At 34.7% G+C, this 13,918-nt stretch overlaps 1 protein-coding gene across 3 annotated transcripts in view; it reads left to right on the top strand.

Annotated features, from left to right (window-relative positions):
- The window catches only part of Map4k5 (mitogen-activated protein kinase kinase kinase kinase 5), a 102,116-nt gene that overhangs the window by 38,133 nt on the left and 50,065 nt on the right, over positions 1-13,918 (top strand). For all 3 annotated transcript variants that reach the window (XM_042677825.1, XM_042677824.1, XM_042677823.1), the window contains exons 7-13: positions 291-338; positions 427-469; positions 1,195-1,267; positions 4,450-4,581; positions 6,263-6,325; positions 9,211-9,292; positions 10,578-10,694. In XM_042677825.1, coding sequence (XP_042533759.1) covers positions 291-338; positions 427-469; positions 1,195-1,267; positions 4,450-4,581; positions 6,263-6,325; positions 9,211-9,292; positions 10,578-10,694 — 558 coding nt within the window. The remainder of the gene's footprint in view (positions 1-290; positions 339-426; positions 470-1,194; positions 1,268-4,449; positions 4,582-6,262; positions 6,326-9,210; positions 9,293-10,577; positions 10,695-13,918) is intronic.

The raw sequence follows: 13,918 nt of genomic DNA, 5'->3' as shown, positions 1-13,918 counted from the left end.
AATCAGGGCTTCCTGGAAAGAAGAAAAGAATTATAAATGGGCACAAGAGAAGGAAACTTTTGAGGGTGATGAGTTTGTTCATTATCTTAACTATGGGGTTAGTCTTCTAATAAGTGTTTACCAGAAAGTGAATTTAAAAGCTTTGTGATAGAATTAGCATTAATAAAAAGAGACTCATCTTGTTTTACCTAAAAAACACTGTCTAGTTTTTTTTCTTATTCAATTAGAACTTATATAGAAATTTTTAAAATTTACAGTTTTTCTAATATATACTATTTTTTTAATTTCAGGGTCTTGCCTATTTGCATACTAAGGGTAAAATGCATAGAGATATCAAAGTAAGTTCATTTTATATTCTTATATTGCTAATTCTTTTGCAAGAAATGTTATGATGCTAGTTTAATAGCATTTGTAATTTTGTTTCAGGGTGCAAATATTTTATTGACAGACCATGGTGATGTAAAATTAGGTATGTTATTTCAAGCTCCTGAAACTTTTTCCAAAAATACTTTATTAAACTGTTAAATGAAAATTAACCTTATGCAGGTTTCATATTTATATTGAATCATGATAATTCTGATCATTGACAGAGTTAATTTTACTACAGTGATTCAACTTAAGGAAATTATTTTAGTTTTATTCATAGAAATATTAACCATATTATAGTATAAAAATACAAACATAAATCTCAATCAACAGCTAAATTCAATAAAAATATCTAGAATATATGCAAATAAAATATTTTAGTGTGTCATGGGCAAAAATGAACTATACGCATTTTAAATTTGTTTATAACTGTGCTTAATAAAAAGCAATGTAAAAGTTTATGCATAATTTTTTAAACTTTGTTTAAAAAAGCACCAAAATATCTAATAATATCTTGTCAGGATTAAAGGAATTTGGGTATTTTCCCCATGTGTTTTTTTCCCCCCATACTAACTTCAGTGTGCATATAATTAAAATATTTTATTACCTTGTTCCTAATAAAGTACATTTTGATTCTAGTAAAATTTCATGAAGTTCTTTCATTTTAATGAGTATGTTGAACTAAGCGAGAAGAGATTTGGGTATTTATGCACATTTCTCTGACATTGATATCCGAATTATTAACAATGTTATGCCTAAGTGTGAATCTTAGAAATGCTAGTTGTACTGAAAAATAAATATTTTCTGTTCTATTTTTTTCCTCACCAGCGGATTTTGGTGTGGCTGCAAAAATAACAGCTACCATTGCAAAGAGAAAATCTTTCATTGGCACTCCTTATTGGTAAGACATTATCATGATTGACTGGTTCATTTTCATTTCTTCATGCTTAGTGATCAGTCTTGGTATTTGGTAATACAAATGAGCCTTGAAAGCCAAAAGATTTTTGCATTCTCCTTGATAGTATTCTTGTTTTACTTAGATTAAGAAACTGGAGGGGCTGGGAAGGTGGCTCAGTGGTAGAGCACTTGCCTTGCATGCATGAGGCCCTGGGTTCGATTCCTCAGCACCACATAAGCAAAAAGAAAAAAGCCATAAGTGGTGCTGTTGCTCAAGTGGTAGAGCACTAGCCTTGAGCTGAAGAGCTGAGGGACAGCACCCAGGCCCAGAGTTCAGGCCCCACGACTGGACAAAAAAAAAAAAGAAAGAAACTGGAGATTGTAGTTTCATTATTCAGTTTCCCATATTAAATTACTAATCAATTCTATTGTCCTAGGGCTTGCTTAGATTGAGAGGACTCACAGGTATGAAATTTTCAATGGAAAGACTTCTTGACAGATAGGGTTGTGTACCTTATCATCCAGCCCTTGGTCTGGGACAGGAGGACTACAAGTTGAAGCCAGTTGAGCTACATACTGAAACTTTATCTGAAAGATTAAAAAAAAAAAAAAAGAGCCAGGTACTGGTAGCTCACATCTATAATCCTAGCCACTCAAGAGGCTGAGATCTGAGGATTATGGTTCAAAGCCAGCCTGACAGGAAAGTCCATGAGATTCTTATCTCCAATTAAACACCAGAAAAGCTTGAAATGAAGCTGTGGCTTAACTAGTAGAGTTAACTAGTAGAGCAAAATAGCTCAAAAGACAGCACCTAGGCACTGGGTTCAAGCCTCAAGACGGGTCGTCCCCAAAAGATGAAAAGTTGACTTGTAATGCATCTGACCCAGTCATTGACAACACATTCCTTTTAAGATACTGACTTCATTATTGATAGATGGCTGCAATATGATAAAAAGCTTCTTATTAAACTATGTAAAATAACAGTGAAAAAAAAGGTGGAATCTAATTTGGGGTGAAGGTTCTTTAATATGGAGTGTTTGAATAATTTATTATTTGGAAAGTATTTTTAAAATAGTAGCCTTATTTCTCATAACTAATGTCAAGATACATTCTGTATGGACGTAGTTAAATAGAAAAGCAAAAAAAAATTGATTTCTTAATCATACACTCTGGCTTCATCTATGACAGCCTGACTGACTGAAGCTCAGGTTCCCACTAAGCTAGAAAACACAGAATAGTTTTAGTCAAGTTCAAGTTCCAATTATTCACCATCTCATTGGAATGGGCAGAAGAAATGAGGTTAATTTGCATTTTCAGTCATCTGACTAACTGGTAATTATTTTCTTCTCTTTATTCTTATATCCACTATTGTATATATAGCACTTGAATAGTGTCTGTATATTTACATATTAGCATTTGTAGTAAATGTATTTTATATCTTCAACTTATACTTAAGTTGAGATGATAGAGACTAAGTGCATATAAAAGCAACTTATGCTATGTATGTTTTAATAGAAATGTAAACTAATTAATTTTAGAATAATAAATGTTAAAACAAATTTCCCAAGTGGTATCCTTTGCACCTTATAACTTCAGATGCTATAATTGACTCCCAAATAGATAACACCAACCCTGCTGCTAAGTTCACCTCCTTCTTTGGTGTATTCAACAATTGACAGCAGATCCCCCTCAGGATTCATATGCATCTCATCTATAGATCAGTATCTTAAATCAGCCGCTTTCTTTCTGTTCACTCTGCCCACAGCCTTTGAAAGGCCTTTATTTTTTTTCCTTTAGTTTTTGTTCATTTGTTTTTGTTTTGTTTGGGTTTAGGAATTTCTTTGAGAAAGACTGTCTGTGTAGCTTCAAACTCAGGGTACTTTATCCTCAACCCTTTGAGTGTAAGGACAACAAACATGTACTATTATACCTTGTATTTTTTAAATAGTCTTCTAATTCTTCTGGCTGCCTAGTTTTACCTCCCCTACATAATAATTCAGATTATTGTTTGCTACCACATTTAAATCTTCTGTTGGTCTACATCATTTTACAAGGAAGAATAGACTTGTTTAATTCAATAAATCAATGATAGTCTAGTCTCTCTGTTTAGGTCATTTACTGCATACATTCTCTAGACCCTGTAAACCATCTATTGTGAAGGATAATTTTACTTTAATTCCCTATTTACAACACTTACACATTTTAAAAATTTTATTTTATTGTAAAGGTGATGTACAGAGAGGTTACAGTTACATAAGTAACATAATGAGTACATTTCTTGTTGAACATTGTTACGCCCTCCCTCTTTTCTTTCCACTTTACCCCTCTTATCTATCTTCCCCCCCCCAAAGCTGTAAAATTCACACATACACTTTTATAAAACAAAATAAAGTTACTAAAAATTGATCATGCATTTAGACAAAGTGAGCACTTAATCTTTTTGTCACCGCTGGTAGCCCACAGTATATGACCAGATCTTAGTTTGTGGATCCCACATGAGTAGCATGTTCTCAGTTCCCCACTTGTTCCCCATGTGCTCCTTCTTTCTTCTTTCTTTTCTTCATGTGTACTGATATCCTCTGAGGCATTCATATTCTTTAATCCCCTCAGCTTCCTGCTGATCTTTCATTATGTGTTATCTCCTTGGGACCTTTTCTTTGAACTTCACAGGGGTTTAGGTGTTCTTGTTCATTCCTATATTGCATTAAGACTCACCTAACACAACTAAAGTAAGATAAGATTTTTCTCCAAGTCCCAGTATTCAGAAGAAGAAATTCGAAAAGTTTAATGAGTTTTAAAAGAATGACATGTAACTAGGTACCAGTTGCTCATACCTGTAATCCTAGCTACTCAGAAAGCTGAGATCTGAGGATCATAGTTCGAAGCCAGCCTGAGCAGAAAAGTCCCTGTAAGACTCTTTATCTCCAGTTAACAGCTCAAAAACTGAAAGTGGCACCGTGGCTCAAGTGGAAAGAACACGCCTTGAGCACAAAGAGGCTCAGGGACAGGGCCAAGGCCCTGAGTTTAAGCCCCACAATTGACAAAAAAGAGTGGTATGTGATGTTTGTTTTAAGTCTTTCCTAGTGTTCTTTCCTAGTGAACACTCTCTTGCCTCCTTCCCTCCAAGTCTAATAATTGGGAGAATTTTTTAATGGATTATGTATAATTTTCATTTGTTCCTTTTAGGATGGCCCCAGAAGTTGCAGCAGTGGAGAAGAATGGTGGCTACAACCAACTCTGTGATATCTGGGCAGTAGGAATAACAGCAATTGAACTTGGGGAGCTTCAACCACCAATGTTTGATCTTCATCCAATGAGGTGTTCTCATTATTCATGCTTTTGCATTTAAGAATAAACTGGGGGAAAGTGAAATACTGGTAACTCTGGGGTGGCACGTTTTTGAAAAGTATATCAAAATAGTAAACGTGTTAAAATGGATTAATCTAACCTAAAACCTGCTTAGTTCATATTGGTGCTACTATAAAACATGGAGTGAGTTGTCTGTAGTGTTTGCAACTTTCCCTTGAAACAAATATCCCTTAGTAATCATTATTATGCCATTATTATTAAACAAGTCTTTTGAAGTCTTTATATTTATTTTTCCACCAATTGATCTTCTTTATATGAAATTATAAGTGGTAGAACACACTTGCTTTTTAAAAATATTCTTTTTCTTTCTTTTACTTTATCTACAGTTACCTGTGCTTACTATAATTGTCATTTATGATTTAAAATACGTCTTCCAGAAAAAAAATACATTTGAGGGCTTTAGAAAAGATTTCTGATAATTTGAAGGAAAACAGATTGAGTGAAAATTTAAGCTTTAAATGGTATTTTTTAAAAAATGAAAACCAACAGAATAAAAACAAGGAAACATGCTTTTCTAATGTAAGATTGACCACAAAGAATGTGTACTAAATAGGCAGAAAAGAGATTATTTATAAAGAAACATACAGAAAAGTGGAAGTTGAATCATATCAACTATTATCTGGGATGCTAACAGGTAGACCTTTAGGAAAATAATTTAATGTTACTAGTCAGAGGCAGTACAAATGTTTCAGTGATACCAATATTTATGTACGTATCCTAAGGATTATCCATTTGAGACTCTGGGGGAATTATGTATCTACTAGTGAGGTGTTAAATTATTTAGCAGTTGGGGCAGCAGTTATATCTGGTTAAGCCAAAGGAACATGGAAAAAACAATTGGTAATAAAAAACAATGCAACATTGCCAAATATAATAATATAATAGTTAATAAGCATTTGGATAAGGCTAAAAAAAGTTTTTAAACAGTATCTTAAAATGGTAAGAATGGATATTTTTTCTCTCAATTCATTTTCCTGTGAATTATTTTCTTTTTTAGAAAAAGAAGATGTGTTTGGTATTAAGTATGATGAGAAGGGATTTTGTAACAAATACTGAAATAGAACATTTTAGAAATTCCTTAATTCCTCCATTTTTCTATCCTGTAGTCCATAGAAAAGTAGGACAAAATTCATAGACAAAGTTACCTCTTCTTGTGGATTGACTTATTTATAGTGAGAGACTATGGAACATTATTGTCCAAACAAAACAGATGAAGAAATTAATATTATTTGCCTATATACTCAAAGTAATGTTAGAGGCAAGTCTTTAATTAAACATATAACCTAACCTATGTTAGTGTGTTGTATCATTTCTGTTATAAAATAGTACACAATTTTTTAATGTGTTTAAGATATCATACTACTTACATCGGTTATTTATGGTAATAAAACTTTAACATTTGGTAGTTTTATTTTGTGAATACAAACTTGTTTGAAGTTTAAAAATCTGTGTTGCTAGGAAAATTTCCATAGGCCATCAAAAGTATAAAAAATGTAGTTTCTATATCAATTTTTTTCTGGACCTACATTTGAAAAAGTCTTATAAATTTATTACAGAATATTTATTCTGATTGTAAGGTATAGTAAAATGGTATTTCAGTATTGTTCTTTAACTGAAATTTTTATTTTAGGGCTCTCTTCTTAATGTCAAAAAGTAATTTTCAGCCTCCAAAACTAAAGGACAAAACAAAATGGTGAGTTATAGAATACATGATTTTACCTGGTTTTACAGAATTTTCTGTCAAAAGGTTCAGTTCCCTTATTTTATAGATAATAAAAATAAAGCACAGAAGCAGTTTGCCCAGTGTTGTTGCCCAGAGATATTGCAAGGATCTAGGTTTTTCTTTTCTTTTCTTTTTTTTTTTTTTTTTGGTGCCAAGGTTTGAACTCAGGGCCTTGCAATTGCTAGGCAGCTACTGTATCACATAAACCACTCTCCTAGCTCTTTAATTCCTATTGGTTATTTTTGAGATAGGGTCTCAGTTTATGCCCTGGCTGACTTTAGTCCTCCTATCTGTGCTTTTCTGCGTCACATCATAGCAACAGGTACATGTCACTATGCCCAACCATTGTGCTTTCCAAAGCTAGAAAATGGGTGTATGCTACTGCACCTAGCCATTAATTGGGATGAATTCTCAAGAACTTTATTTGCCCAACTTGTCTTCACTGTAGTTCCCTAATCTCTGTTTCCCAAATAGCTAGGACTGGGCCTTAACACCTGGAAAAATCTCAATCATTTCCTTAACTTGGCATTTTCACTGAAGAAATGTTATGAAGGTAGGCTTTGAAATAATACATGAAGATTTTAGAAATTCATCCTTTTTTTCTACATCCTTTTAATTACATAGTGACTTTAATGGGCACTGATATTTGAAAATACATTCCAGTTAATCTTTATTAGACTTGAGCCAGTAGCTCACACCTGGGGATAGAGATTGAGTGGACGGATCATGGTTTGAGGCCAGCCTGGGCAAAAAGTTCTTAAGTCCCCCTTCTTAACCAATAGCTAGGTGTTTCATATAGTGTTTCATGCCCTTCATCCCAGCTACATCAGAGGCTAACATTAAGAAGATCACAGATTTAGGCCAGCCTAGACAAACAGTTTGAGAGATCTTATCTCAATAGTAAAGTTTAGTTATGGTGAGTTTGTGCCTGTCATGCTGTTTATTCAGGAAACATAGATAGAAGTGTCTTCCAGGCTAGTCCAGGTGAAGAGAGCAACATTCTTTCTCAGAAATAACCAGATCAGAAAGCCCTGAGTTCAGTTGTTTTTTTTTTTTTTAATCTCTATCTTCCTTTTATAGTAATCAAAAGGGTTATTATTTTCATTCTAATATCTTCTCTTCTTCGTCATTGTAGTACATAAGGATATCATCAATTGGATGGTAAAAATTGAAATTTATTTTTCTGCTAATACCTTCTCTGTACATTTTACAAAATAAACCACACAAATAAAACATCCAAATTCCTAAATTCTCTTTAGGATATGCAACCCTCCAAACTCTGAATGTGTTACTTATTTTTTTTTTTTTTATGGTGAGAAATCTAAGTGGCTCTTCCCCTAAATATACTCTGAACTGCTTTGAGTGTTGTATGTCTGGGGCTATGTTTTATTTGTAATCTAGGCCATGCTTTGGATGAGGGAGAGAAAAATTACACGAATTATACTCTGGAAACAAAGAAGTTTATATCCTACTGCTAAGTTAAATTATTTTGTATTGGCACTAGTCTTTTTGTATTACTTATTGCTCTAAGTTCCTGGCCTTCTGAAACTGGAGGGCTTCATGGCATGAATGGTTGAATATTTATCCAGGAACATGTGACTATTATTCAGTCAGATTTCAGAGCACTCATTAACAATCAGAGAGTTGTTGCCAGTCTCTGATTTTATCTAACTTTGTGTGATGTCTGTCACAGACCACCAGCTGCATACAACACAGTTGTTTTTTCTTTAAAATCTGCTATTTTGTCATGCTAACCTCTACGGTTGCTTAGTTTATTTGGTTCTTGTCCAGTATCTCTTCCAATGGAATCTTGGTAATGGGAGAAATATCCCTCTTAATAATCAAAACATGATTCTTTTAACTTATATCTTTTTCCTTTTACATTTTAGTGCAGGTAGCAGGAAAGACTTTCCAACTGCTAAAAATCATTCCTCTTACTTGCCTTTTTTACTAAGAAATCCAGTAGCTATTTTAGGATTTAAGCTCTCTATATGAACTCTCTTATATTACCCTCCTTGCCATCTATGCCATCCAACTCTTTTCATATAGCAAAACACAAAAACGCTATATAAGGCAATAAGGAAAGGATGAAAGTATGTTTGACCGGGTGTGGTGGCTGATGCCTACAATCCCAGGTATAGGGGAGGCATTTAGGAGGTTCAGAGACTTAAGGCCAGCCCCAGGCATAGAAGTTTAAGACCTGAGCTGGGCTCTGGTGGCTCAGGCCTGTAATCCTAGCTACACTCAGGAGTCTGAAATCTGACCATCAAGGTTTGAAGCCAGCCCAGGTAGAAAAGTCCATGAGACTGTCATCTCCAGTAAACTACTTAGAAAAAGTTGAAAGTGGAATGCTAGTCTTGAGAGGCTCAGGACAGTGCCCAGGCCCTGAATTCAAGCCCTATGACCGGTTTAAAAAAAAAAAAAAAGGTTGAGAGGTGTGGCTTATAGCATAGCGCTCTCTTGTCTGCCAAACCAAAGGCTCTTGAGTTCAAACCCTGGTACTACCAAAAAAGAAAAAAGAAAAGAAATACATTTTGACTCCTAGGTAGTAAGTAGAGAAGAAGATCATAAATTGTATAATTGACACTGAAAACCTGTTTCTAATTTTAGTGTAATTTTTAAGGTGTCATATTTCTGTTCTGTCATTAATTACATTTATCTTAAAAAGCAATACTGACACAGATGCTTCTAAGGAATATACCATGCTTCAGGTTTCAGTTTTTTTGTTTGTATAAAACTAAGAGTGCTAAGAAAACATTTCAGTCTTTCTAACTGCTCCAAAGTTAATTTTATTTGGTAATACCAAAAAAACTAATATTAATGAAATATTTTTGTACATCTCTTTTTGTTTGAAGGTCATCAACATTCCATAATTTTGTCAAAATAGCACTAACTAAAAACCCCAAAAAAAGACCAACTGCGGAAAGACTGCTGACTGTAAGTCATTGGAATTGTAAAGGGATTTCTTGTAGTCACATTGTACTTAGATATATCACTAGAGCGAAAATATTTAGTTGTTTTTTTTTTACTATAAAAATGTTAGTAATCTCTTATGATAGCAAATTTTCTGTAAAGTCCACAGAATACTTTTTTTTGCTTTTAAAGACTATACCATCTGTGTGACGGCTACTCTGCCATTGTAGCCCCAACAGAGCCATTGATAATATGCATACTATACCTAGCTGTAATTTTAATACTCAGTAAAACGTACTCACAAAAAAAGAGTACAGATTTTACCAGTAGGCTATAGTTTGGACCTCTGGCATAGAAAAAACTTAAAAAATATTATCTAAAATTAATTGCTTTTCTTCATTTCTTATGTAAATTTGCAATATGCACTGTATGTGTTATATATGTGTAAAATACCTCTGTGAGAAAAAACTTAATGATTACAACAACCTAAGAAAACTTTTCCATTTAACTGTAAATGTAAAATAATGTATACATGCCTTTTTTCTTTTCTTTTTTTTTTTTTGGTCCGGTTGTGGGGCCTGAACTCGGCCTGGGCGCTGTCCCTCAGCTCTTCAGCTCAAGGCTAGCGCTCTACCACTTGAGCCATAGCGCCACTTCCGGCTTTTTTTTTTCTGCTTATATGGTGCTGAGGAATCGAACCCAGGGCCTCATGCATGCAAGGCAAGTGCTCTACCACTGAGCCAACTTCCCAGCCCCTACATGCCTTTTTTCTTACTTGAATTATTGGCCAAACCACAGAATGCATTTGCATATCAGTAGAATGATATATGAGTAATAAACACAATTGGCATGGCTGAAGTTATTGTTTTAAAATCTAATATAGATCAGATAACTCACATAAAGAAATTATTTGTGGTCTAAACACCAGAAATGTTTGTTTGTTTGTTTGTTTGTTTTTGGGTCCAGTTGTGGGGCCTGAACTCTGGGCCTGGGCACTGTCCCTCAGCTCTTCAGCTCAAGGCTAGTGCTCTACCACTGGAGCCATAGCACCACTTCCGGCTTTTTTCTTTTTGCTTATGTGGTGCTGAGGAATCGAACCCAGGGCCTCAGGCATGCAAGGCAAGCACTCTTCCACTGAGCCACCTTCCTAGCCCTCCAGAAATGTTTTTAATAGCAGTAATAAATCTCAGTATACTTATATTAATAGACTCTCATGTTTGTCTCTGCTAGTTCCAGAAGAAAAAGAACAAATTATATTTTGTATAAACTAGGTATATTTCTGATTTTTCTGTGTCTCCTTTTCACTTAGCATACTTTTGTTGGGCAGCCAGGTCTCTCAAGGGCCCTGGCTGTTGAACTACTGGATAAAGTGAACAATCCAGACAACCATGCACATTACACTGAAGGAGATGATGATGACTTTGAGGTAATGAAGTATTTACAACCTAATCTTTGAAAATAAATGTTTAATGTAGCTTCAGAGCTTACATTCTGATATACTCTTTCAACTTAGTTAAAATAGATTTACCTTCAAAGGTCAATGAGAACTGCATGTATCTTACATATAATTATCAATTATGTTTTATTATACTGGTATAATACTCATAACCTGTTGGTAGAATTAGGATTGATTCTTCTTAATGAGACCTCTTTTATTTTCCAAATTTGTTTGTGTAAAGTTGGGTGGGTTTTTTTTTTGTCTTGTTTCCTTTGTTTTGTAATGCTGAGGTTTAAACTTAGAGCCTTGTGCTTGCTATGAAGGACCTCTACCACTTTTGAGCCATTTATCCACCACCACCCCTTTTTGCTTTAGTTATTTTTTAGGTGGGGTCTTGCATTTTTGCTGAGGACTGATTCCTACTTACAGCCCCCCAAAGTAGCTGAAATTATAGTTACTATTGTACCAGTTTATTGATTAAAATGGGATCTCATTAACTTTTTTTGACTAGGCTAGCCTCAGAATCACAATCCTCTGAATCTCTACCTTCCAGTTACTACTCTTCCTGTCTGCCTGAAGTTTGGGAGTTAAAAGTTTTGGAGAGTTGTTTGTTTGGGGGTCTTTCTATGTCATTTTGGGGGCTTGAACTCAAAGCCTTGAGCTCTCACTCACATTGCTTGCTCACACCTGGAGTTTTGCCATATGAACCATGCTTCTAGCTTACCTTTTTGATAGTTAATTGGAGATAGGGTCTCGAGAATTTTTCTCTTTGAACTAGCTTTGAACCATGATCTTTCAATGTCAGCCTCCTGAGTAGATAGGATGTGAGCCACTAGGGCCTGAAGTTTTGAAAGGTAGCTGAAGTATAAATATGCTTCATTCCACATACCCTTGAAATCCAGAGGATACTTTCTTCTTCTGAAACCTTAGCTTTTAGTAACAGTTTGATGTTCCTATAAAGGACACCTGGGTTGTAAGAAGTAGACATTTTAAGAATATTACTTTGAACTAAGAAAAAAATGCCTAGGACACATGTGCACATTAATTTTCTCGGAGACTCATTTGAAATCCAGTTCCTCATTTTTATGGTTTATCAATTTATGACTATGAACAAAATACAACTAATTTTAAGGATCCAACTTGAAATATTCAGTGGAAAGTTTTATTATTACTGTTGCTTATATAATAATATTACACTATTCCCTAATTGTGCTTATTCTCAGTAAATAACTATAGAATTAAGTTTGAATGTATTATATATAACAACCCAAGGTGAAAATCAGGAATGAGGGTCTTCCTGTTTTTGAAATCTATGTATGCCTTTATAAAATTAAGTTTTTTTCCAATGTCTTTCCTGTGTTTCTTTCTTTCCTCTTATAATTCCTTTTTTTTATTTCAGTGTTTTTCTGAATCAGCCTCTCCATTTTCCTTTTTGTTATTACTTCCCTTTATATTTCTATCTTTATTTTTGGCAAAAATATATAACTAAAGCTTATGTGTTAATTTATTTGTTTAGGAAAGGAAATGTTAAATTTGGTGTTTTTAAGCTTTATATTATACTTTATAATTATTGTGCATGCTAACTAGCACCCATTTAGTACTCTTCATGTGCCAAATACCTTTCTGTTCACCTGATAATCAAAACTGTCCTTTGTAGTAGGTACAATTGCTAATGTCCTCATTTTACAAATGAACAAGTAGGTGACAAAGAATAGAATTTACTAAAAAATTTTACAAACTACTTGTTCAAAATCATATGGGTAGTAAGTAGCAGAACCAGGGGCAAACTAACTCCAAAGGTCACTCTCTGGCTTCATATGCCATCATTTTTATTTTAAATGTTTAAAGTAGTCATTAGAAAGGCTTTAAAAACGAATCTTAGTTTCCCCAATGCCTTATATACACTATAACTCTTAAATGAATATTTTATTAAATGTTAACTTTCATATAAAAACTTAAAAAAATCATATATAGATATTTTTCTATTTGTCACTATTTATAGGCTCAAACATTATTAAAACTTATAGCATAAATGAAGACTTAGATGATATTACTCACCAATTGTGCAAATATGAAAACCCCTCTATTATTCCACATATAGCCTTTCAAGGTACCCCATATTCTTCCTATTTTCTGAATTCTGTTTCTGTTGAATGATGCTCCCATTCTTTTTAGTCCTTCAAAAACCTTCTACCAGGTAATGGTGTTACAGTGCACTACCTGTCACTATGCTAGCCTTCATAGAGCTGGTAGTATAGTCACAAAGTTCAGAAATATCAACAAGTCATTTATAGATGTGATAACTTTTGTGGAATTGGAAGTATAGGGTGCTGTGGGAGCATATTATAGGATAGGAAAGAACTCACTGCAGAGGTGATAATTAAGCTATGAATCTGAAGATAAATTAAAGGAAGGAAGAGTAAGTGCTCTGAGCAAAGGAAGTAATTACACACTGATAGGAGAGAAAGTTGTGTACTTGTGAAAGTACACTTCCCTTGCAGAAAGCAAGGAAGAAAGTGATAGAACATGAAATTATAAAGCTAGACACTGGCTATCATTTTTAGGCTTTCACTTACTGGCAGTAGGAAGCAATTAGAGGTAAAGGAGTGATAATCAGATGTGCCACCTCCTCCTCCTCCTCTTCCTCCTCCTCCACTTCCTCCTCCTCCTCCTCTCTTCTCCTCTCTTTTGCGCTCTCTTTCTCTCTCTCCTTTCTTGTCGGTTGTGGGGCTTGAACTCAGGGCCTGCATGCTGTCCCTGAGCTCTTGAAGAGCTCAAGGCTAGCACTCTACCACTTTGATCCACAGAGCCACTTCTGGCTTTCTGGTGGTTAATTCGAGATAAGAGTCTCATGAACTTTCCTGCCTGGGCTGGCTTAGAATCTTGATCCTCTTGACTAGCGAGGATTACAGGCATGAGCCACTAGCGCTCAGCCAGATGTGCATTTTTTTGGGGGTGGGGGGTCGGTTGTGGGGCCTGAACTCTGGGCTTGGGCACTAGCTCAAGGCTAGTGCTCTACCGCTTGAGCCACAGTGCCACTTCTGTTTTTTTCTGAGGAATGGAACCTAGTGCCTCATGCATGCAAGGCAAGCACTCTACCATTGAGCTACCTTGCCAGCCCCCAAATGTGCATTCTTAAATAGAATGGTGAGTTTTGTACTGAAATCCTATTAAAGGACTACAGAAATTACCAGGAGGGGGAAAATTGTAGT

This window comes from Dipodomys spectabilis, unplaced genomic scaffold (genome assembly GCF_019054845.1).
Source record: "Dipodomys spectabilis isolate Male_0828 unplaced genomic scaffold, ASM1905484v1 ptg000042l, whole genome shotgun sequence".
Lineage (NCBI taxonomy): Eukaryota > Metazoa > Chordata > Mammalia > Rodentia > Heteromyidae > Dipodomys > Dipodomys spectabilis.
This window is presented reverse-complemented; position numbering and strand designations above follow the sequence as displayed.